The sequence below is a fragment of the Oryctolagus cuniculus genome, chromosome 9 (genome assembly GCF_051225735.1).
Source record: "Oryctolagus cuniculus isolate XC-2025 breed Fujian yellow rabbit chromosome 9, ASM5122573v1, whole genome shotgun sequence".
NCBI lineage: Eukaryota > Metazoa > Chordata > Mammalia > Lagomorpha > Leporidae > Oryctolagus > Oryctolagus cuniculus.
Genome location: NC_142875.1, coordinates 52,349,042 through 52,373,390, shown reverse-complemented (window position 1 = coordinate 52,373,390; position 24,349 = coordinate 52,349,042). Strand labels below are relative to the sequence as shown.

At 37.8% G+C, this 24,349-nt stretch overlaps 1 protein-coding gene across 3 annotated transcripts in view; it reads left to right on the top strand.

Annotated features, from left to right (window-relative positions):
* The window catches only part of TDRD3 (tudor domain containing 3), a 190,014-nt gene that overhangs the window by 45,227 nt on the left and 120,438 nt on the right, over positions 1 to 24,349 (top strand). For all 3 annotated transcript variants that reach the window (XR_007920946.3, XM_008260040.5, XM_089303623.1), the window contains exons 2-3: positions 13,315 to 13,399; positions 20,176 to 20,241. Coding sequence is in view for 2 of the 3 variants with exons in the window: in XM_008260040.5 (XP_008258262.1) it covers positions 13,315 to 13,399; positions 20,176 to 20,241 (151 nt within the window). In the remaining variant the exon portion in view is untranslated. The remainder of the gene's footprint in view (positions 1 to 13,314; positions 13,400 to 20,175; positions 20,242 to 24,349) is intronic.

Here is a 24,349-nt window from a genome sequence, read left to right as displayed (position 1 = left end):
TAAGGATGACCTTTTTTTTTTAAATATATTTATTTATTTACTTATTAGAAAGGCAGAGTGACAGAGGGAAGGGAGAAGGGAAAATGGTGGGGAAGGAAGAAGAAGAGGAGAGAGAGAGAGAGACAGACAGACAGACAGACAGAGAATGAGAATCTTTCATCCACTGCTTCATTTCCCACATAGCAGTAATACCTGGAGCTGAGCCAGGCCAAAGCCAGGAGCTCCATCTGGGTCTGTCCCATGTGAGTGCATGGGTGCAGTAGCTGGGAGCTGGATTGGAAGTAGAGCAGCCAGGATATTAACCAATGCCCATATGGGATGCCAGCCATTACAAGCAGCTGCTTAACCTGCTATGCCAAAATCCTGTCCCCTAAGATGGGCCTTAAAAAGTGTTTTTATGGAGCCGGTGCCGTGGTGCAGTAGGTTAATTCTCTGCCTGCACCGCCGGCATCCCATATGGGTGCCGGTTCTAGTTCTGGCTACTTACTCCTCTTCTGATCCAGCTCTCGGCTGTGGCCTGGGAAAGCAGTAGGGGATGGCCCAAGTCCCTGGGATCCTCACCCACATGGGAAGAAACACCTGGCTCCTGGCTTTGGGCTGCCGTTGCAGCCATTTGGGGAGTGAACCAACAGACAGAAGACCTTTCTCTCTGTCTCTCCCTCTCACTTTCTGTAACTCTACCTCTCAAATAAATAAATAAAATCTTTAAAAAAAAAGTTTTTATTTAACTGAGTCAATACTTCTTAAGTAATTATTTAGAATCATAATGGGCATATTTATTTCCTGTGACTGCTGTAACAATTTACCACCACTGGTTGGCTTAAACCAACCATTACCTAATAGTTCAGCGGGTCACAGCCAAGATGTCTGTAAAGCTGTGCTCCCCCAGCTGCTTGAGGCATCAGTGACTTGCCCTTGCACCTTAGGGTGGTTGCTGGCATTCCACGGCTGGTTGCTTCATCATTCCACCTTGTGTTTCCATCATCACATAGCCTTTTCCACTCTAGGTGTATGTCTCAGAACTTCATCTTCTCTAATATAAGGACACTTGCCATTGGATTTGGAGTTTAACTGAGTAATCCAGGATAACCCCCTCATTTTACAGTTTTTAATTTAATTATTTCTGTGAAGATTTCTTTTTCCATTCTCAGATTTCAGGGATTAGGACATGGATATATCTTGCTGTGGACTACTATTTAGACTACTAAAAGAGATATCATCAAGTTATGTCTTATAAGATAAAAAATAAAACTTATTTGCAGCATTTCAGTTTTAAAAATTTGAACGCCGTCATCCATTTTGTATTTAAATTGTTTGATAGCTGTTTCTTGACATCATTGTTTTAAATTTTGGTGTTAAGTGGCAGGAAATTGGGAAAACATGATGATGGTATGCTTTGCATTGGAAATTCTGTTTGAGGCAGAAATAGTTGTACAGATAAATGGGATAACTTATTTTCATATATATATAATCAAAAGATTTTAAACAAATTAAATGATTAAGTTTTTTCCAACTTGCTGACCCATTTCCTCAGTTTATAGTGAACTCTGTGTGACTAGCATGTTAAGAATGTGATTCATGTGAACTAATAAAGAAACATATACTTTTGACTATTTGTTGTAGTCTTTGAAGAAATTCCCTTCATTGTTAGTTATAGTTCACTCTTTTCCTTTCTTATTTGAGCCCAGAATATTTTTGTGTAGTTTTAAAAAAATAATTATTTATTTGAAAGGCAGACTGAGAAAGAGAGAAGGAGAGGGAGAGAGAGAGGACTTCCATCTGCTAGTTTACCACCCCCCCACCCCCACCCCCGTGGCCTTAACAATCTGCTGAGCTGAGCCAAAGCCAGGATTCAGGAACTCTATGCGGGTCTCTCATGTGATAGCAGAGACTCAATTGCTTGAGACATCATCCGGTGTTTGCCAGGCACATTAGCAGGAAGCCAAGTCAAAAAATATAGAGAGCAGCTGGGACTAAAAATATCACTCTGATAATGGGATCTGGGTATCCCAAGTGGAGGCTTAATCCACTGTGCCACAATGCCACTTCCCAGATTTTTGGGGGGGGGGGGCAATAAAGATTTGTTTTATTTATTTGAAAGACAGAGTTACAGAAAGCAAGAATGAAAGACAGATCTTCCATTTGCTGGTTCACTCCCCAAATGACCGTAGCAGTAGGGCTTGGCCAGTCTGAGGCCAGGAGTCAGGAGCTTCTTCTGGGTCTCCCTTGTGGTTGCAGGGGCCTAAGGACTTGGACATCTTCCTGCTACTTTCCCAGGCACATTAGCAGGGAGCTGGATTGGAAGTGGAACAGCTGGGACTTGAACCTACACCCACAAGGGATGCTGGCATTGGAGGCAGCATCTTTACCCGCTGTACCACAATGCCGCCCCTTCCCAGATATTTTTGAGTGTGATGTTTTAAAAAACACTTTCCAGGGAGAGGCATATTAACTGCTAAGCTAAATGCCTGGTCTTGGGAAAATATTTTAATATTTTGAATATTGTCATAAAAAGTAGAAGTTGAAGTCTGTTGCCATTTTGTAGTTTTTATCTTAAAATTGTTATCCTTACTTATTTTGGTGTCAGAGAAAAGCAACTATTGAAGTAATGTTAAAATACACTTTGTAACTTTTCCGCAACAAAAAAATAATCATTTATGTGTACTTATAATTATATATTTCCAAAGGATTAATGTAGGACAGAATAAGACAGAAAATTTTGATATTCTTCCACTGTTTTTTTTCTTTACAAGGAGGTGTCTTATGAATGACTACTGAATGAGTTTTTTAAAAGCCCAGTGTCATCCTTATATAAAAAAAATACAAGTATTCTATTTTATTTGCTTTATTATCCCTACCCTCAACAAAGAAAACAAATGTTAGAAACCTCTAAACTTAGTTTGGTACCTCTTTGGGGTTTAGCGTGTAACAGTAGGATGATTGTATTCACTTGTGAAACAAGGCTGTCATCTAGTGGTCTTCTAAAGTACTACATCTTTCAGGATTTCTAAAGGAAATGCTAAAGAAAAACAGATCTAGGTTTTAATTTTTCAGAATTTTATAATTTTGTTAAGTTACATATAGTTTCACAAAGGATTTTCCATGGAACTTTTCGTGGTTTCCATCTTTCTTTTTTTTTTTTTTTGACAGGCAGAGTGGACAGTGAGAGAGAGAGACAGAGAGAAAGGTCTTCCTTTGCCATTGGTTCACCCTCCAATGGCCGCCGCGGCCAGCGCGCTGCGGCCGGCGCACTGCGCCGGCGCACCGCGCTGATCCGATGGCAGGAGCCAGGAGCCAGGAGCCAGGTGCTTTTCCTGGTCTCCCATGGGGTGCAGGGCCCAAGCACCTGGGCCATCCTCCACTGCACTCCCTGGCCACAGCACAGAGCTGGCCTGGAAGAGGGGCAACCGGGACAGAATCCGGCGCCCCAACGGGGACTAGAACCCGGTATGCCGGCGCCGCATGGTGGAGGATTAGCCTAGTGAGCCGCGGCGCCGGCTGGTTTCCATCTTTCAACCTTTAAAAAATTAATTTTAACTGACCACTGACATACTAAAATTTGATTAGTGTAGAAGATAATCATGATGCATAACAAGACAATTCATGTTGTTTCACATAGAAATTGTTTATGGATGTTGGCATTTGGTGTAGCAGTTAAGATATGCTTGGGATCCCCATATCCTGTATCAGAAGGCCTGGATTTGAGTCTTGGCTCCCTTGCCAATTTCAGCTTCCTACTAATGTATACCCTGGGAGGCCATAGGTGATTGCTCAAGTTCTTGTGCCCTGGCCACCTATGTAGGTTTAGATTGAGTTTCTGGCTCCTGGCTTCAACCTGACCCAGTCTTGGACGTTTTGGCATTTGGGGAGTGAATTAGCTGGTGGGCCATATCTGTCCATCTGTGTCTGTCTGTCTCTCTTTCTCTCTATGCCTTTCAAATAAATTAAATAAGAAATGGCTTAGGGAAAAATGTTTTGTAGTATTATTTTTTTTTTTTTTTTTGACAGGCAGAGTGGACAGTGAGAGAGAGAGACAGAGAGAAAGGTCTTCCTTTGCTGTTGGTTCACCCTCCAATGGCCGCCACGGCTGGTGCACTGCGCTGATCCGATGGCAGGAGCCAGGTACTTATCCTGGTCTCCCATGGGGTGCAGGGCCCAAGTACTTGGGCCATCCTCCACTGCACTCCCTGGCCACAGCAGAGAGCTGGCCTGGAAGAGGGGCAACCAGGACAGAATCCGGCACCCCGACCGGGACTAGAACCCGGTGTGCTGGCGCCGCAAGGTGGAGGATTAGCCTAGTGAGCCATGGTGCCGGCCCTGTAGTATTATTTTTTAAAAGACATTTTGCATATTCATCCTTCCAGTTTTGTGCAGGTTAATTTTAATGAATATTTGCATTTAAATGTGATGGTTTTCATGACAGTTTCTTTGTCTTTGCTTTTGTTGTTTCTAGTTTTTGTAATGTAATAATCTGAGGAGTTAGCATTGAAGACATTATGTCTGGTAGTATGTACAGAAAAAAATTAATACCATAGGTTAACTAAATGATGGAAATAGTGTACATTTGTGCAAACCATAAAAACTGAAATCTGAAAAACCGTAATTTAAATCATACTTTATCACTGAATCAGATAAATCTTGCAATGAAAATCATGTACTAGAGTAAGATCAACAGTAAATGTGCATACTTAGAGGTACTTTAAATAATATATAACTTTATTTTTCTGAATGAAGTTACATATCCATTTATAACGAAAACATAGAGGAAGTTAAATTTTGAGTTAATCTTGATTCAGGTCCTTTTTATTGTTGGAATAGAGATTGTTGCCTTTGTTTTAGTTTTCTATTGTCTTCTTTGTTACCTAAATAAGAAAGGAAAATGGTAGTGATACAAGAGGTACTTAGTTGTTAAAGGAAATGAAATAAAAGATGCTTTATTTCTCCCATTTTCCTACTATTTGTCATGGTACTCCCTCTTCTGAATTACTTTCAGTAAAATTCTGATCCTCCTATTTGATGTGCTTAATAGAGATTTGGGAATGGAATCTCATAGATTCATTTGACTTACTGCTAGTGTATTATTTTATATTCTTGTCTGTTTTTTGCTCCCTAACGTCTGTAAGCTGTATTGAATATATTGATTTCTTCTCTACCAGGTTATCAGAAGCAAATTTTATGTCCAAATTCTATTAGCCTTGTTGCTTTACTAATCTTGTTACAGAATATGGATAAATACTGTATTTTTCCCAGGTTATATTTGTAAATAGGAAGTTGAAAGCCATTTTCTTCTGCCTTAGAAGCAGACCCAACAAGTTAATTGTCCCAACGTTTTCAGCTGGCTTGGTGTAGCTACCAACTATAAGAATATTAGAAAAATAAATTTTTTTGGCCAGCAGATTACAGTTCACTTAAACAGATGGAGATGGAAACAGAATAGACAGAGTGGTTATAGAGGTCTTGATATGGATACTTTTTAAAGATTATTTTTTAATGTTTGAGATTGCAGAAATTAGAATTTTTGACTTTATCTGTTATATTTTATTCTTTCTTTCTTTTTTTTTTTTTTTAAAGATTTATCCATTTATTTGAAAGTCAGAGTTACACAGAGAGAGAAGGAGAGGCAGAGAGAGAGAGGTCTTCATCCGCTAGTTCACTCCCCAGTTGGCTGCCATGGCCAGAGCTGCACTGATTGAAGCCAGGAGCCAGAAGCCTCCTCTAGGTCTCCCACGCAGGTGCAGGGGCCCAGGGACTCAGGCCATCTTCCACTGCCTTCCCAGGCCATAGCAGAGAGCTTGATAAGAAGTGGAGCAGCTGGGATATGAACTGGCATCCATATGGGATGCCAGCACTGCAGGTTGCGGCTTTACCCGCTATGCCACAGCACTGGCCCCTTTCATATTAACTTTGCTAATTGGGAGTTAGTTATCTTTATTTTATTTGTGTCTAAGCAGGCATTTGCTTATTAAATCTCTGTTATTTGGGTATCATGTAGGGGACTAATAACCTTAGTGTGTTAGCAAATGATCAGCTATGAAGGCCCTGTGATTTGGGGTTTTTATTGAAAGACAATTAAAATTATCTGTTGCAGTCATTGTCAAGATATCTCCATTAATTGATACAGTCCTATCCTTGTGGGGAGATTGTTTTCACTCTTCATTTTTTTCATTGTCATTTTAAGGATTTTTCATGTGTCATCAACCTAACTTATATCAATATGTAGTAATAGATCTGTCTTTATTATTTTGGGACGTAAGATCTTGTTCAGATTTGAATGGACATACATTATTTGATGATGGAGGTGGATGGAGGGAAAGAAGACTTCAATGTTTGCATTAAGACTCAGTTTCTAGCCAGTTAGAACCTTCCTCCCTCTTACTAATGTAAGTAGTCTGGAGTCCAAAGTAAGGTCAGTTCTATACATGCCCAGTTTATGAAGTATTTAGGCCAAAGACCAAACTAAGTGATTTGATACATTTAAAATTAATTATTTGAGAGGCAGAGAGTGAGAGTGAGAGGGAACCCAAAGACGAGCCTGTGCTCCTATCCACTGGTTCACTCCCCAAATGCCTGCAATGGTCCTGACTGGGCCAGGCTGAAGCTGGCAGCCAGGAGCCCACTTTTGATCTTGTACCTGATTGACAGGTCCCCAAACGTTTGAGCTATAATGTGCTGTCTCCCAGGGTATGCATTAGTGGGAAGCTGAACTGGAGTGGAGCTAGGACTGGAACCCAGGCTCTCCAATATGGAATGCAGGTGTACTTACCAGCATCTTAACTGGTAGGCCAGACTCTTGCCCCTGATTGGATGCTTTTTAGTCTGATGCAGACAGCCCTTGTAAAAATATTTCTTTTAGACATAATTGTATTTTTTGCTCTCACAGTGTCCAACATGATAAACTAGAAGACACTTCATTCATTTTTGGCTTGAATGTTATATCATTTGAGAGACTCTTATGGCATGATGCTGCATGTTACTTGGAAGCGAATAGGGGCAAATAGCAGTTAATTTAAATAAACTAATAGATTTTGTCAATAAAAATGTAGATGGCACAACTGTAGTGAATCATGTTAGCTTGACTTGTACATTGCTTTGCAAAAGCAGAAACCTAAATTAGTGAAAAATAGTAATATTTGATAATAACTGCTTTATTACCTGTCCTACTTGTACAGTGAACCTTAAGTTATGGCTGCCACTTTAACTGGAGTCTTTTGTAAACATGTTCAATGAAGCAATTAGATTCAAGAGTTTTTCCTGCTTTTAGAGAAATGGATCAAAGGACAACTGGCTCTTGTTTTTCCTTGCTGGTTGAAAAGGGTGGCAATGGAGAGTCACTGTCTGAAACTAAGATATAAGATTAAAATGATAATGTATATTTTATCATAATTTTCTGCCAGTTGAGATTCTTGAACTGTGGCTTAGAAATACCTGTTTTATTTGCCAGGTAGCTTTCAAATGAGATGAAGGCAATTCAGGTAGCGGCACTTAGGCTATATGACTCTTACTGAATTCATTTTTTGCTATAGAAAAAGGTCCCTCCATGCCCAAATTAATAGGTTATAATTCATTTTAAAGCTCTTATTTCTGAAGTAAAAAAGTTGCTCAGGATTACCAATTAAGTGACTCTTAAGGTAGAATTTTAACAACTTCAATTTAATAAAAAGAAAAATTTTCTAAAATTACCTTTTGTAAAAATATCTTAAACTGTGATTATTGAAAATTGCAATTATTTGAAAGTAAAATTAGTGAGAAATAATCTGACCTGTATCATGTAGAAGTTTAGTCCTTTAGTGCCCTGTTTGTTGATAAAATGGTTTCTGATATGTTTTTGTTCTTTGTAATAGTCGTGAGTGGTTTTGTGATCTTTGTGTTCCAAGATCTGCACTAGAAAAGAGAAATGTATACTTTTGCTGACTCTTAGTAAACAGTAACTCTCTGGGGTCCATTTCTTCTTTGGGGTCCATGCTGTTGGGTTTTCCATGCTTAGAGGTAACACATGGAACTGACTAGAATTCTGTTCCCTGGACACCACTCAGGCAGGAGCGCACAGGGACCTTATCTGGTGTGTTTGCTCTAATATTCAGTCCCTTTCTTTCTCAGTGACCACAGTTTAGGCTGCTGAGTCTCGTTGTTTTTTTTTTTTTTTTTAATTTTTATTTTTTTATTTGCTGCTTTACTGTGGTGAACCTTGAAGCAGATTTTGGCACTTAAACTTTTGCTTTTTTTAAAAAAATATTTTATTTATTTATTTGAGAGAGAGTTTTACTGAGAGAGGGAGAAGCAAAGAGAAAGGTCTTCTATCCCCTGGTTCATTTACCAAATGGCTGCAAAGGCCTGAGCTGAATCGATCTGAAGCTAGGAGCCAGGAGTTTCTTCTGGGTCTCCCACGTGGGTTCATGGTCCCAAGCACTTGGGCCAGCTTCTGCTGCTTTCCCAGGCCATAGCAAAGAGCAGGATTGGAAGAGGAATAGCTGGGACACAAACCGGCACCCATATGGGTTGATGGCACTGTAGGCAGAGGCTTAGCCCCACTATACCACAGTTCCGGCGGCTGAATTTTTACTTTTATCACTTATTTTATTCCTTGATAACTGTGGATTTTTAAATGTTTACAGAAACAAAAAGATTAATTTGCAATTATGATTAGCTTAGGTTCAGTTTTTCTGTGAAAATTGTCCAGTGTGTACCAAAGAATGTCACACTAACCAAATACGGCAGCCTGGTTTCCCCAGTACTTGGTAACAGTTTCAACCTCAATGATAATGATCTTTCCAAGACACACAGATCCTTTTCCCCTTTAATCAAATGACAGGCCAATTGAGGTATTGCAATACACACAAAGGCATAATAAGCAAAAAGAACATGTGATAAAATGGGCAAAAATAGGTAAAAGAAAATTGCTAAAGCATCAAATGCTAATGATGAACCAAACACCAGGCTTCCATGGAAGAAATTTTGCAAATGGTCCTAGAAAACTTGCCCCTTCAAGGTGATGCTGAACAGTTACAGATGCTATCAGGCCATCAGCACTGATACAAAGAAAGGGCTTTTCACTCCAGTAGAGCCTCTGGTGGACAATGCCTTTTCAGAATGATATTTTGTAGGGAGGTTGTCCTAGAAAGATGTGTCTCAAACGACAATTTGAAAGTATTAGAATTTCATGTTCCGGAAGGTGTATTATCTTAGCTTTAGATACCAACATTGGAGGAAAATGTCCCAGTACCAAACTATCTTATTTGCATATCAGTGCATAGTTGTCAGTCAATCAGCCAGAGTGAGGTAATGGACCTCCTTGCTGTCAGTCAGCTACTTGGCTCAATTATCGGTGTGTTATAAGAAAAATTCAAAATGGCATTGGTGCTGTCAAAGCATAGCCATATTAATCATAATTAAAATGCAAATTTACTTAGACTTACAAGGATCATACCATAGTAGAACACACATCACAACAAAGGGTCACTGATGTTACTTGTCGACAGATGTGATTGGGTCTCATGTTTCTTAATAATTATGGAGTAAAACTGTAAAGCTTAAGTCCTTTAGTTTTTCAAAATATGAAGAGTGAGCAAGGGAGACCTTATAAAACTTGGAAATTGGGACCTACCCTCACCCTCATTTTATAGTTTTTATTCAAGAAGCTTTATACAGACATTATTTGAAATTTGTTATTTGACTGTAATGTGGATAAAATTCAGTCTTTTCAACTAAAGACTTTAGAATTTTTTAAGTAGACTTTGACCTTTTAGGTTTTGTAGGGATGGGTAATTTATTTTTCTAATAACTTTTTTTAAAAAAAGATTTTATTTATTTTTTTAGAGGTAGAGTTATAGACAGTGAGAGGAAGAGACAGAGAGAAAGGTCTTCCATCTACTGGTTCACTCCCCAAATGGCCGCAATAGCCGGAGCTGAGCCGATCCAAAGTCAGGAGCCAGGAGCTTTCTCCAGGTCTCCCATGTGAGTGCCAGGGCCCAAGTTCTTTGGCCATCCGCTACTGCTCCTTCAGGCCACAGTAGAGAACTGAATTGGAAGAGGAGCAGCCAGACTAGAACTGGCACCCACGTGGAATGCTGGCACCACAGGCGGAGGACTAACCCACTGTGCCACAGGTCCAGCCCCTCTAATAACTTTTGAATCTCTAATCATTAGTTGCTAGTAGCTTCTTTGACTTTTTACAATTTTAGTTTTCATTTTATTTGAACAGCAGAGAGAGAGGGACAAAACAATTTTCCATCCACTGGTTCACTCCCTAACTGCCCAAAACAGCCAGGGCTGGACCATGCCAAAGTCAGGAGCTTGTGTGACAGGGATCAAGTACTTGAGCCATGACCTGCCACCACCTAGGGTGTACATTAACAGGAAACTAGATGGTAAGTGAATTAGCCAGAACTTGAACCAGGCACTCTATAATGGGATGCAGGTATCCCAAGTGGCCACTTGACCACTGAGTCAATTGCCTTCCTCTAGTTTCTTGACATTTTATTATAAAACTTACATCTATTCTTGTTTAATATACTTTAGAGCTTACTGATTGAATTGTCCTAATTGTGCTTCTCTCTCTCTCTCTCTCTCCCTCCCCGACCCTCCCTCCCTCCCTCTCTGTGTGTTTGTGTTGTGTGCTGGTGAAGTGTCTAGCTGATTAGAAAAAAATGATTTATATAGATAGTGGCTTTTATTTATGAGGAGATCATAGTCCTGGTAAAAGCATTAGTTATTTTGTAAGTAAAAACAATGATTTTAATGCAGTGTTTGATGAAGTTGCATTTAGGGGGCATTTTTGTTTTTAATTTTTGTCATCTAAGTTTGTACTTTTGGGCAAATTTAAGGTCTGTAGGAGTCCTTTTCTTCATAATTAATATTGAAAACGTGAACTTTAATTTTTTTTTTAGAATCTATTCCAGTTTTTCTGACATTCTATATTTCTTGAGTTCTAAACAATTGCCTTTCTAAAAAACAAAGAAATCAGGGGTGGAGGAGGGGAGAGATAGGTCTTCCATCTGCTGGTTCACTCTCAAGATGGGCACAATAGCCAGAGCTGGGCCGATCTGAAGCCAGGAACTTGTAGCTTCTTCCAGATCTCTACATGATTGCAGGGGCCTGAGGACTTGGGCCATCTTCTGTTGCTTTCACAGGCCATAGCAGAGAGCTGGATCAGAAGTAGAGCAGCCACAACTCAAACAGGTGCTCATATGGGATGCTGGCACCTCAGGTGGTAGCTTTACCCGTTATGCTGCATTGCTAGCCCCCGGCATGGGGACTTTAAAAGTGTGTGCAAAATGGTGTTACAAGATAAAATTAAAAATTATAAACTGTATTTCTTGACATAAGTTCCACCAAGTTCAAGATGTTTTTGTAATAGATGATAACCAGCCATTTGGTTAAGTCCTAAAGAATTGTGGTTCCTAGGAATTTAACCATTTCAGTGCAGTTTTTTAAATATTATTAGCTAAAGAGAAAAAGTGCCCTTTAACCATTTTTTTTTAAATGAGAAATCTAAAAAGTCAAAAGGAACCAAATCAGAACTGCCTAATAATTTCCCATTGAAACTCTTGCAAAGCTTCCCTTATTTGATAAGAGGAATAAGCAGAAGCATTGTTGGGGTGGAGGAAGACGTTCTGGTGAAACTTTGTGGACTTTTGCTAAAACTTTGGCTGACTTTCTTAAAACACTCTCATACAAAGCAGTTGTTATTATTCTTTAGACTTCAGAACATCAAGAAGCAAAATGCATCGAGTATCCCAAAAGCAGTTGTCTTGACTCATTGATTTTAACTGACCCACTTTTACTTTGGTCCTCTTCTACTTCTTGGTAGCCATTGCTGATTGGGCTTTGTCTTCAGTATTGTACTGATAAAGCCATGTTTCATCTCCCATTACAAATTCTACTTGTTTAAAATTTCCACTGAAAGTTCTGCTTGTCTGTAGGCTGAACCAGTTGACATGTCTGTGATGTTGGCTGTTTTTTCTGCTGTTAATCATTGGTTCTCTTCAATTGGACAAAAATGAGATTAATTTTTTACTTGCAAATTGATAAATTGATTTGTACTGCTGACTTTGGAACATCTTGTTTCTTTCTTTCTTTTTTTTTTTTTAAATGTACTTATTTGAAAGACAGAGTGACAGAGAAAGTGAAAGACAGCGATAATTTGTCCACTGGTTCACTCCCCAAGTGGCTGCCATGACCAGAGCTGGGCCAGTGAACCTTGCTGTGTCATAAATTGCAGCACAGTCCACTGCACCACAACACTGGCCTTTGATTGTTTGTGGTTTGTTGTTTGGTTGTTTGTTTCTACATGTATTCATTTTAAAGGCAGAGTGTAGGGTATTGCTTGAGGGAGAGAAAAGACAAACTGACTTTCCATCCTGGAAACAATGGATGGAATTCCAGGTCTCCCACTTGGATGGTAGGGGCCCAGTAACTTGGGCCATTTTCTGCTGTTTTCCCTGGTGATCTGGTAATCTAGTAGGGAGCTAGATCAGAAGTAGAGCAGTGGGGGCTTGTACTGGCGCCTTCAGGATGCTGACATTGCACATAATGGCCTAACCCACTGTGCCACAATCCCAGGCCCTCTTGTTCCTTCTTAAAATAAGTTTAAGCTGCTGATTTCTTTGAGATACTGTCCTAATAAACTTTTGGTAAAGCATCACTGATTTCACCATTCTTCCACTGGAGCTTCGCCATAATTTGGATGTTTCTTCTTGCTTCAATTTTAGCAGAATCATGCTTCATAGGAGTTCAAACTGATATCAAATTAGATTCTGTTCAGACATGTTATAACTGGTTAGTGTGAGATTATCTTAGTACAAAGAAATGTTGAAATCCATGTTTTTTTGTTTTTTGTTTTTTTTTTTTTTAAGATTTGTTATTTAAAAGGCAGAGTTACAGGGAAGCAGAGGCAGAGAGTCTTCCATCTGCTGGTTTACTCCCCAGATGATCGCAATGGCTAGAGCTGCACCAATCTGAAGCCAGGAGCCAGGAGCTTCTTCCTGGTCTCCCATGCAGGTGCAGGAGCCCAAGGACTTGGGCCATCTTCTGCCCAGGCCATAGCAGAGAGCTGGATTGGAAGTGGAGCATCCAGGGCTTGAACCGTTGCCCATATGGGATGCCAGCACTGCAGGCAGCTGCTTTACCCACTGTGTCACAGCACTGGCCCCCAAATCCATAGTTTTTTCATGGATTTCCTATTCCTTTTGAAGACCCCTTGAATTTGTAGTAGAAGTACTCTATAGTAAACAACACAATGACATGTAGAATTTAAATAAAGACTTTTGATTAATTTTGATTTTAGATAATACTAAGCCATTTACTTTATTTTAACAGGTATCTTTCAGATGAAGGCATTGCAGCTTGTACAAGTTCTCCTGACAAAGTCAATGTAAATGACATCATCCTGATTGCTCTCAATGTAGGTTATGTTTATTAACTTATTAAAATTTTAACTCTATTTGTGAAAAATGTCTCATAGAATAAACTGATTTATGAAAAGTAGTATAGAAAACATCTTTCTTTTTTGTTCATTTTAAGTTGTAGTGGCATTTGTTGAATTTTAACATATTGAATTATTCATTTTAATCATTGTTCAATAATACATGTTATGAATTATTAACATGTATTTCAGAGACCAATGAAAAAAGGTAATTAGTCCTTTTTCAGATATAAATTATAGAATTGTATAACATTTACAGTAGATATAAAATAGTAGTAAAAACTAACCATTCTTTAAAAACGATGGCTACTTTCACAATACAAAAGTTGAACTTTGTAAATTCACATTTATTAAATAAAAAAAAAACTATGTAACAAACAAACAAAAAAGAACTTAATACTTTACCCTTTTAGTATTTTTTATGTTCTACTTAAAACTATTGGTATTGGTTGAACTCTGTAATTAATATACAATTACTCTTAGGGGTTTAATTAATGCTATAACTAGTACTCAAATAGTATTTTACACTTTGTGTTTCTGTGTGGGTGCAAACTGTTGAAATCTTTATTTAATATGCTAAATTGATCTTCTGTATATAAAGATAATTGAAAATTAATCTTGATGTGAATGGGAGGGGAGAGGGAGTGGGAGAGGGGAGTGTTGTGGGTGGGAGGGAAGTTATGGGGGGGAAGCTATTGTAATCCATAAGCTGTACTTTGGAAATGTATGTTCATTAAATAAAATAAAATAAAAAAAAGAATGAAAAAAAATGATGGCTACTTAACTTTAAAACTCTATCTAGGATCTAGCTTTTTGACAGTTGTATTTGTAGTGAAGATAAACATGATGGTAAAAGTAATGCTATTGTTGAACATTTTAGAAAATATAGAAAAGCAAAATAACAAAGCTAAAGCTACTGTGTATAATTACTGTTAATGTTTTGGTATATATTTATTCCATCTCTTCCTTTATCCAACCATATTAGCTATATCTTTTTTATAAGCAGATTGGCTTTTAGATTTTTTTCAATAGTTATAAAAATTACTTGAAATAAAAAATGTAAGCAAGCCTATGTTTTTATGTTATTTTTTCAATCCTGAATTTACTCCTCTGAAATTTTTTGAATGTTCTTTACACTAACAATCTTTTAATAGTGAAATTTACATATTGTGATAAATGATCCATGAAATTCATAACTATTGTCTGACAATTCCATCATATCACAGCACAGTTGATACAAAGCAGAAATGGTGGGTGCTAACAACATTTAACATATAAATAAATATATAATTTATATAGCTTTCTCTTAAAGAGTTGTTTATATTTAACAAATTAAACTTGGATATAAACAGGTAAAATTTGTGTTTTGAGTTCTTATTCTTTTTCAGCTTCTTTGAATTTTATTCACTAAGTCCCTTATGTAATCTTTGTTTCTGAGTTTTTAAATTTTTAATAAATGTAAGATAATTTTTTATAATAAGAATTAGAAATTGTGCATTTTATTTATTACTACAAATAGTAATGTTCTCCAGGTATTTTAACTTTCATTGAGTAGCACCTAAACTAGTGAATTTTGCTTTTTTAAAATGTAACCAACTCAACTCAATTTTTTTGTTTATTTAAGAAAAACTTTCTAAAGGTGATAGGCATGAGGTTTTATCACAATCCTCTGTTCTTTATTTCACTTATTTATACTTAGGTAAATAGCAATGAACCACCTATAATTAATGTGAAACTTTAAATAAATCTAGATGAAGTATTTGTGTTAAGTATCTGAAAGGCTATTGATATCCAGATGAATTTGTCTTTATCACTTTCTCTAAAATATATTATGGAATACTCCAATCCAAAGTTGTAATACCATATGATAACAGCAAAATAAAAGGTTTTTTTTTAAACATATTTATTTATTTGAAAGGTAGAATGACATAAAGAGGAATTGACAGTGAAGGAGATCATCTGTTTGTTGGTTCACTTTCCGAATGACTGCAACAGGAGCCAGGAACTTCATCTGTGTCTCCCCTGTGGTTGGCAGGACCCAAGACTTCGGGCCTTCACCCACTGATTTCCTAGGTGCATGTAACAGGGAGCTGGATCAGATGCAGAGCAGTCAGGACCCAAACTGACGCTCCAGTATGGGATGCCAAAGTCCCAGCTGGCAGCTTAACCTCCTGTATCACAATGTTGGCCCCCCCAGAGTAAAAACTTTTAATCGTGATGATGCCTGTAGCAGGCAAATCATCTAATTTTCATCTTCTAATACAATTTAGGTATTTAAAATGCCCTGTATAGGGGCTGGTGTTGTAGTACAATGAGTTAAGCTGCCATCTGTGACACTGGCATCTTATATCCAGTTACCAGTCCAAGTCTGACTGCTTTGTTTCTGATCTAGCTCCCAGTTAATGCATCTGGCAAGGCAGCAGAAGGTGGCCCAAGTGTTTGTCACATGGGAGATCTTGGCTTCTGAATGGCTCAGACCCAACCATTGTGGACATTTGAGGAGTAAATCAGTAGATGGAAGATCACTTTCTCTCTTGTCTTCCCCGCTCTGTCATTTTGTCTTTGAAATAAAGCAAAAATATCCTGTTGAATTTTTTTTCAACTTTTGAGTGATTGCAGGATAGTAACTATGACTTGAAATGACTTACTGATTATATATTTATTATGTATACACATACTTATGCATGCATGTGAAAATGTACAGTTTTTATTATCTCTTCCTGTTGTTCCTTTATCTAGCTATGAACACTTTAATAACACAAGTATTGTGTTCTTGCCAAGGGAAGACCATTAGAAACCAGTACCCAGGGTTTTTATTGGGGTGTTCATGAAGATACCCTCTGCTTAGCATGAGTGGCTAGACTCCTTCTGCACCTACCCCTCAAAATAAGTGTTTGCTATAAATCACATTGTTTATAAACAATCTAGGCATTGAATCACATTTTCATTTAGGGAATGGTTCAGGTGCAAAGTTCTCAAAGGCTGGTCTATGGCTAACCTCAGGAACAAGCCTTTCTGAAAGTAGCCCATTCAGACCTGCTATGTAATTTTTTTATGCTTGGACTTTTATGTTTAAAAGGAGAGTTTTTATATTTGCTTTGTAAAGCGAGCAATAAGAATATTAAGAGATGGCATTGAAGTTCAGCATAGAGTTTTGAGTTCAAATACTTGATATATTCAGAAAAAGTCAAATGATAGTCTTAAATTATTGAGTACTATAATAAAAATTCTTAGATTTTACATAAGAAAAAATAGATATTCTCTTGAACTTACTTAAATAAATAGGAGTCATGTGTTTGTGTGCATGTGTGTGTGTTGTGTGCATGTAGGCAGATGCTTTGAAAAATATTAATATATTTTTATAGGCTAAATATTTTTCCTGCATTATTTTTTATGTTTAATATTAAAAATTCTTATACCTATGTGTTATACTAGCAATTGTGATATAGCAGCATCTGAATAATAAAGTTGCTTTTGTAGCACTCATAAATTGACTGAATTTGGGATGTTTAAAAATTTAGTTGTTTAGCACTCTGGCCTCAGAATAAGCCCTTAAGACATTTGGATCTGGCTATAAAAAGCCCAAGAGAGCATTTCATGCTGTAAAGCCAACACACTATGGCAACAAATGACCTACATGAAAGGTCTCTGTGAGTGAGATCCAGGTGGAAAAAAGGGGCCATCAAAGAAGGAGGTACCTTTCTCTGAAGGGAGGAGAGAACTTCTCCTTTGCTTATGGCCTTGTCTAAATAATGTCAGAGTTTGTGGACTCAAGAGGCTTCCATAGCCCTGGCAGCTCGTGACAAGAGCCTCGTGTGATCACTGACATCATAAATAAGAGTGTCAATTATTAAATCAACAATAGGAGTCACTGTGCACTTGCTCTCCATGTTGGACCTCTGTCTTGAATGTGTTGTACTATGAGAATTGATAGTAAAACTAGCATTCCAACAGTACTTTATACTTTGTGTGTCTGTGTGGGTGCAAACTGTTGAAATCTTTACTTAGTATAGAGCTGATCTTCTGTATATAAAGATAATTAAAAATGAATCTTAATGAAGAATGGGATGGGAGAGGGAGTAGAAGGTGGGATGGTTTGGGGGTGTGAGGGCAGGTATGGGGGGAAGAACCAACATAATCCAAAAGTTGTACCTATGAAATTTATATTTATTAAACAAAAGCTTTCTATTAAAAAAACTATATTACATTCAGAACCAGGAAATATTAAATGAGATCCAGATCTCTGCAAATGAGAAAACTAATTAGGAATTTATCTAATTTCATGAAGAAAATATCTTATTTTTGTTTTCTCATTAAATGAATGATTTATTCTTTAGTAAAACTTCATTTTAATTATAAAAATAGTGGAATTTTAAGCAAAGCAATGTAACATTGAGTATATAGTCTCTATCTGTGTAAATAAAACTTAAAATTTTTTAAAAAATTTAGTTGTTCATTTTTATCTTGCTACAATAAAATTGAGCTTATTCTTTATATGTATGTATAGCACTTTAAAAGTTATGTTAGTTTTGAATGTATTTTTTCTCTAGCATGGCAACAACTTTGGAAGATAGGGTTCATGTTACTTTTTGCCATTTTTTAAAAAAGATTTTATTTATTTATTAGAGATGTAGAATTACAGACAGTGAGAGGGAGAGACAAAGAGAAAGCTCTTCATCCACTGGTTGACTCCCCAAAGGGCCACAACGGCTGGAGCTGTGCCAATCCGAAGCTAGGAACCAGGAGCTTCTTCTGGGTCTCCCAGGCGGGTGCAAAGACCCACGTACTTGGGTCATCTTCTGGATCAGAAGAGAGCTGGATCAGAAGAGGAGCAGCTGGGACTCGAACTGGTGCCCATATGGGATGCAGACACTGCAGGCGGAGGATTAGCCTACTGCCCACAGTGCTGGCCATTTTTTCCATTTTATGGAAGAATAAATTAACTGGGTTTAGAAGATTTGTTTCCTTGTCCTTGGTCATATGATCAGTTAATTACAATTTGGATGAAGCAAAATTTCAGATTTTTATGTAATGCTCATTTACTTTACATGGCTGTCTCATTTTAATTTGAATTAAATTTCAGTTATTGATTAAAAACTAGAAATGAAGGACTATAATATATTATGAAATTTGTATTTCTTACTCATATTTAAATATTTCAACCTTTGAGTGACTTAAAACAATGTATATTTTTATGAACTGTTTTGTTACTGACTTTAGAATTACATATATTAAGGTGATAAAATGTATGTATTTTACATTACTAAAATGAACATGACGGCTAAGCTAACACTGAGTGCTTACTCTGTGCAAGTCATTGTGCTAAGTGCTTCATGTTTATTAACATTTAATCTTCAAAACATAGCTATTATAGGGAAGGCTAGCACAAGAAAGTATTTTTTACCTACGTATTATTCAGTATTTTAAAAGTGAAAAGGTATACAACACAGGGTATAGGCTGTCTTTCTTTTCAACCTGATAAGGGATTGAGGGTGCACAAAGGTTGAAACTAAGTGCTTGGATTTAGGGCTTTGGTTACCTAAGGGTTCTGTTTGGTGAGTTTTTGTTCGGGAATGATCTTGTTACTGCATTGAGAAATAAATTAAGACTCAGTGGTCAATGCCTGGAAGGTATCTGAAGGGATTGTGTAACTTACATACTTGTTTCTTAAGCTGATCACATTCTGGATATTATAGGTGTTCAAAGAATACTATTTTACTTATGTGTGTTTATTTCACATTACAGTGATTTTAATCATCTAGTGTTTTATTTAGTCAAATAAAAATTTCTTATACTTTATGTGATTAAGCAATCTCTGTTTTATTTTGTTCTTAAGGTGACAAAGAGCTACTGTTTACTGTATCTTAAGAAATAATACAGCTTTAGTCATCACCCTAAACTTACTATTTGAAGATTCAATATAATTTCCTAGCTTACATAATTAGGCTTTTTATTAGTACTGATAGCTCTTCTCTGAACAAATTTATTACTACTCCTTTAGATTTTCACTTCCTAAGGAGGACGCATTCCTAAAAATTCTTCTTTTATTTAGGATATTTAGCTGAAATTTTATGTCAGAAATGCTGTAACCTTGTTTATGTTAATCCTTATGTTTTCCTTTGGTTTGCTGAGTTCTACATACTGCTGCATTTTTCAGTCAGTAATTTGCTCACTTCCTTTTATTTCTATAATCTGTTGAAGTAAATGAAATAAATTTGATTACAGTAAAGTCTTACTATGCCTTCTTTGGTAATATAGGGGTATTGTTCCCTGAATAGTGTAGGTTATGTGGCTGTTTTGTGACAGATATCACTGCTGTCACAAAAGAGTAATGTGTTTTCATGTCCCTTCATAACAAGGTTATGTGAGAGTCAGCTGTTAAAAAATAAACTGTTTATATTTTCAAAACATGTCATTTGATTTTTGGATTATTGTGTTAGTTTTTTAGTAAGACCATCATTTACATTAATTCAAGATTTGGATTTTAAAGGAGATGATTTAATAAAAAGGCTAGCTAAAGAAATATGATCAGAATTAGGGCTTATATGTTATTCTTAACTTATTTACACACTTTAAATAACTTACATATGCGTCTATATTATTTTAAAAGATTGATGATATGTGTGGCTCTTATAATCAACTAAAACATCAATTTTTATTCCATAAGTCTTAAGTATTTTCATTTTTTGTTCATGAGATTAGATTTAGATTACTTTTTCTGTAATTCTATTTTAATAATAATATTTTCATTTTAGACAGATCTGAGAACAATTGGCAAGAAATTCCTTCCCAGTGACATCAATGGTGGAAAGATTGAAAAGGTAAAACCATTTATTCCCTAAATTTTTCTAGCTACAATAAATATGAACTTCTACTAAATTACTTTTGGTAAATAAAGACTACAGCGATAGGACTGGCACTATGGAATAGCAGGTGAAGCCGCCGCCTGCAGTGCCAGCCTCCCATATGGGTGCTGGTTCTAGACCTGGCTGCTCCATTTCCAATCTAGATCTCTGCTGTGGCCTGGGGAAGCAGTGGAGGATGGCTCAAGTCCTGGGACCCCTGCACCCGTATGGGAGACCCAGTAGATGCTCCTGGCTTCTGGCTTCAGATTGGTTCAACTCCCACCATTTTGACCATTTGGGGAGTGAATCAGCGGATGGAAGACTTTCTTTCTCTCTCTCTCTCTCTCTCTCTGCCTCTGCCTCTCTCTCTCTGTAACTCTGCCTTTCAAATAAATAAATGAATCTTAAGAAAAAAAAAAGGCTATGGCTATGAAATATGTTGGAGGTGAACCAGTGACAAACTCATTATGGTGACCTTCTGCACACATGGAAAATTATCAAGAGTTAAACTTTTGGTGACTTTTCAACATTTTTATTTAAAATGAATCAACATTTTAAAAACATTCATTTATATTTATTTAAAAGGCATAGTTATGGAGAGGCAGAGGCAGGGAGAGAGACGGTGGTGGGGGCAAGATCTCCTCTCCTCTGGTTTGCTCCCCAAATGGTTCCAACAGCTGGAGCTGGGCTAATCTGAAGCCAGGAGCCAGGAGCTTCTTTTGGGTCTCCTGTGTGGGTACAGGGGCCCAAGGACTTAGGCCATCTTCTGTTGCTTTCCCAGGCTATAGCAGAGAGCTGGATCACAAGAGGAATAACCGGGACACAAATGGTCACTTGTATGGGATTCGGAACTGCAAGTGGCAGCTTTACCTTCTACGCATCAGCACCAGTCTCCTCAACATTTTTAAAAAAATGCTTGTTTCAGAAATTACAACTGTGGCATACTTTTTATGTGAGACTTCCCAGATGTTTTTGGACCCCAGGACAAGAACCTTTTTGTATGTTTTTATTTTGCTTACTTAAACTTCTACAGTTTAATTAATGAACTTATTAATATAAAAGCATAAGGTTATGAAGGAATACTTGGAGCAGTTTGACAAGGCTGTGCATTTGGTTATTGTTGTCAGTTTGTATTATGCATGTATGTTTCGTATTATGAATTTTTTTCTCATTAAACTTTATTTTATGGGTTTCAAAATTCTGTGACAGATTTTTGGTCAAGTGGTTTACATTAAAAAGTACCGATTTTAAAAACTAATAACTTAAAACTGACATGCACACAAACAAAAACATTGTCCACAAAACATTCTCCTTTCCTTCTGAAGGTTTTTTGATGCATTGTTATCATTAGCCATTCTTTTACTATTAAACTTAAATGGCCAATTGAGACAAATGATTCTGAGACTCTTCTTCCACCACTAATTAAGACTGGGGTGGCAGGTAATAACCTTCTGAGCTTTCTGGGCAGACTTGGTGTCCTTGCCAGCTCCAGCATCTTTTTGTCCATTGCTTTGATCACAGTTGCCAGTCTCATATCATTAATGGCAAAAAGCTGTCAACACACAAGGGCTTGCCAGGAGCCATATCAATGATGGCAAACATCACTAGATTTCAAGAATCTACAGCCATCTTACAGCTTCTTTCCAGAACGATGATCACTCTTTTCCTTCAGCTCAGCAAACTTGCAAGCAATGTGAGCTGTGTGACAATTCAGTACAGGGGCATACCCAGCACAGAGTTAACATGGATGGTTTAGGATGATCATCTGATCAATAAAACCAACTGTTTCCATTAGTGAGTCATTTTTGCTCTTACCAGCAGTGTTTCCATGACAAACATCTTTGACAGACATGTCCTTTTTTTTCTTTTTAAGATTTATTTATTTATTTGAAAGAGTTACACAGAGAGAGGAGAGGCAGAGAGAGTGAGAGAGAGGTCTTCCATCTGATGGTTCACTCCCTAATTGGCTGCAACGGCCGGAACTGCGCTGATCTGAAGCCAGGAGCCAGAGGCTTCTTCCCAGTTCCCACATGGGTGCAGGGGCCCAAGGTCCTGGGTCATCTTCCACTGCTTTCCCAGGCCATAGCAGAGAGCTGAACCAGAAGTGGAGCAGCTGGATCTTGAACCAGCACCCATATGGGATGCCGACACTTCAGCCAGGGCGTTAACCCACTGTGCCACCGCACCAGCCGGACACATTCTTGACATTGAATCCCATGTTGTCCCCAGGAGATCCTCACTCAAAGCTTCATGGTGTATATCAATGGACTTGACCTCAGTTGTGATGTTGACTGGAACAAAGATTACCACCATGCCAGATTGAGAACACCAATCTCCACTCTGCTCACAGGGACAGCACCAATTACACCAATTTAGTAGACATTCTATAGGGGCAGTCACAAGGCTTGTCAGTTGCTCTAGTTAGTGGGAGGATGCAATCCAAGACTTCCAGCAGTGTGGTTACACTTGCATTGCCATCTTTACAGGTGACTTTCCACCCCATGAACCACGTCATATTAGCACTTAGCTCCAGCATGTTGTCACTGTTCCAACCAGAAATTGGCACAAATGTTACTGTGTCAGGATTGTAGCCAATTTTCTTAATGTAGGTTCTTAATGTAACTTCTTAATGTGAGTTCCTTAACGATTTCCTCATATCTCTTCTGGTGGTAGGCTGGCTCAGTGGAATCCATTTTGTTAACACAATTAGTTGTTTCACGCCCAATGTGTAAGCCAGAAGGGCATGTTTTATGTCTGCCCATTCTTAAAGATAGCACCCTCAAATTTCCTGTAGCAACAATCAGGACAGCATATTCAGCCTGAAGTGTGCATATAATCATGTTTTTGATAAAGTCTCTGTGTTTTGGGGCATCAGTGATATTCATGTAATACTTGCTGGCCTCAAATTTTCACAGGGAGATGTTGATGGTGATCCCACATGCATGCTTGGCTTTCAGTTTTATCTAAGACCCAGGCATACTTGAAGGAGCCCTTTCCCATCTCAGCAGCCACCTTTTCAAATTTTTTAATGGTTCTTTTGTCAGTGGCATCACATTTGTATATCAGATGGCCAGTAGTGATGGGCTTGCTGGAATCTATGCGTCCAACGACAACAATGTTGATATGAATCTTTTCCTTTTCCATTTTGGCTTTGATTTAGTGGTGGTTTTCATGATAGCTGTGTTCTGTCAGCAAACTTGTGAAAATGCCATATTATGCATTTTTTAATGATCTCTTTTTTTAAATGCCAAGGTTCATTTTAATAATATTAACCAGGCTGGCGCCGTGGCTCAATAGGCTAATCCTCCACCTCGCGGCGCCTGCACACTGGGTTCTAGTCCCGGTCGGGGCGCCGGATTCTGTCCCGGTTGCCCCTCTTCCAGGCCAGCTCTCTGCTATGGCCAGGGAGTGCAGTGGAGGATGGCCCAGGTGCTTGGGCCCTGCACCCCATGGGAGACCAGGAAAAAGCACCTGGCTCCTGGCTCCTGCCAGGATCAGCGCGGTGCGCCGGCTGCAGCGGCGGCCATTGGAGGGTGAACCAACGGCAAAGGAAGACCTTTCTCTCTGTCTCTCTCTCACTGTCCACTCTACCTGTCCAAAAAAAAAAAAAAAAATAACCAATCTTTTATTTCCTATTCATTCACATTCAATTTCTTCCTTTTATTTGAGAAGATATATAAATTGTGTTAGCCGAGAATTTTATATGTACATTAGTCACTTTTTGAACTGTTAAAGAATATCATTGTTTATAATTTAAAGAAACAATTCCAATGATGTATGTTTAAATAAATATTCAAATAATTCAATAAATATGCAAATAATGTTTATTCAAATAATTTCATCACTCAAATAGTTGTTAAATATATAATATTGGTTAGCCTTACTAATAACTCTAAATATTAATAATTTTGGTTTGGAGAAACCCTGCAAGACATTGGCATAGGCAAAGAGTTCTTGGAAAAGACCCCAGAGGTGCAGGCATTCAAAGCCAAAATTAACAAATGAGTTTACATCAAATTGAGAAGTTTATGCACTGCAAAAGAAACACTAAGGAAATTGAAGAGGCAATCAATAGAATGGGAAA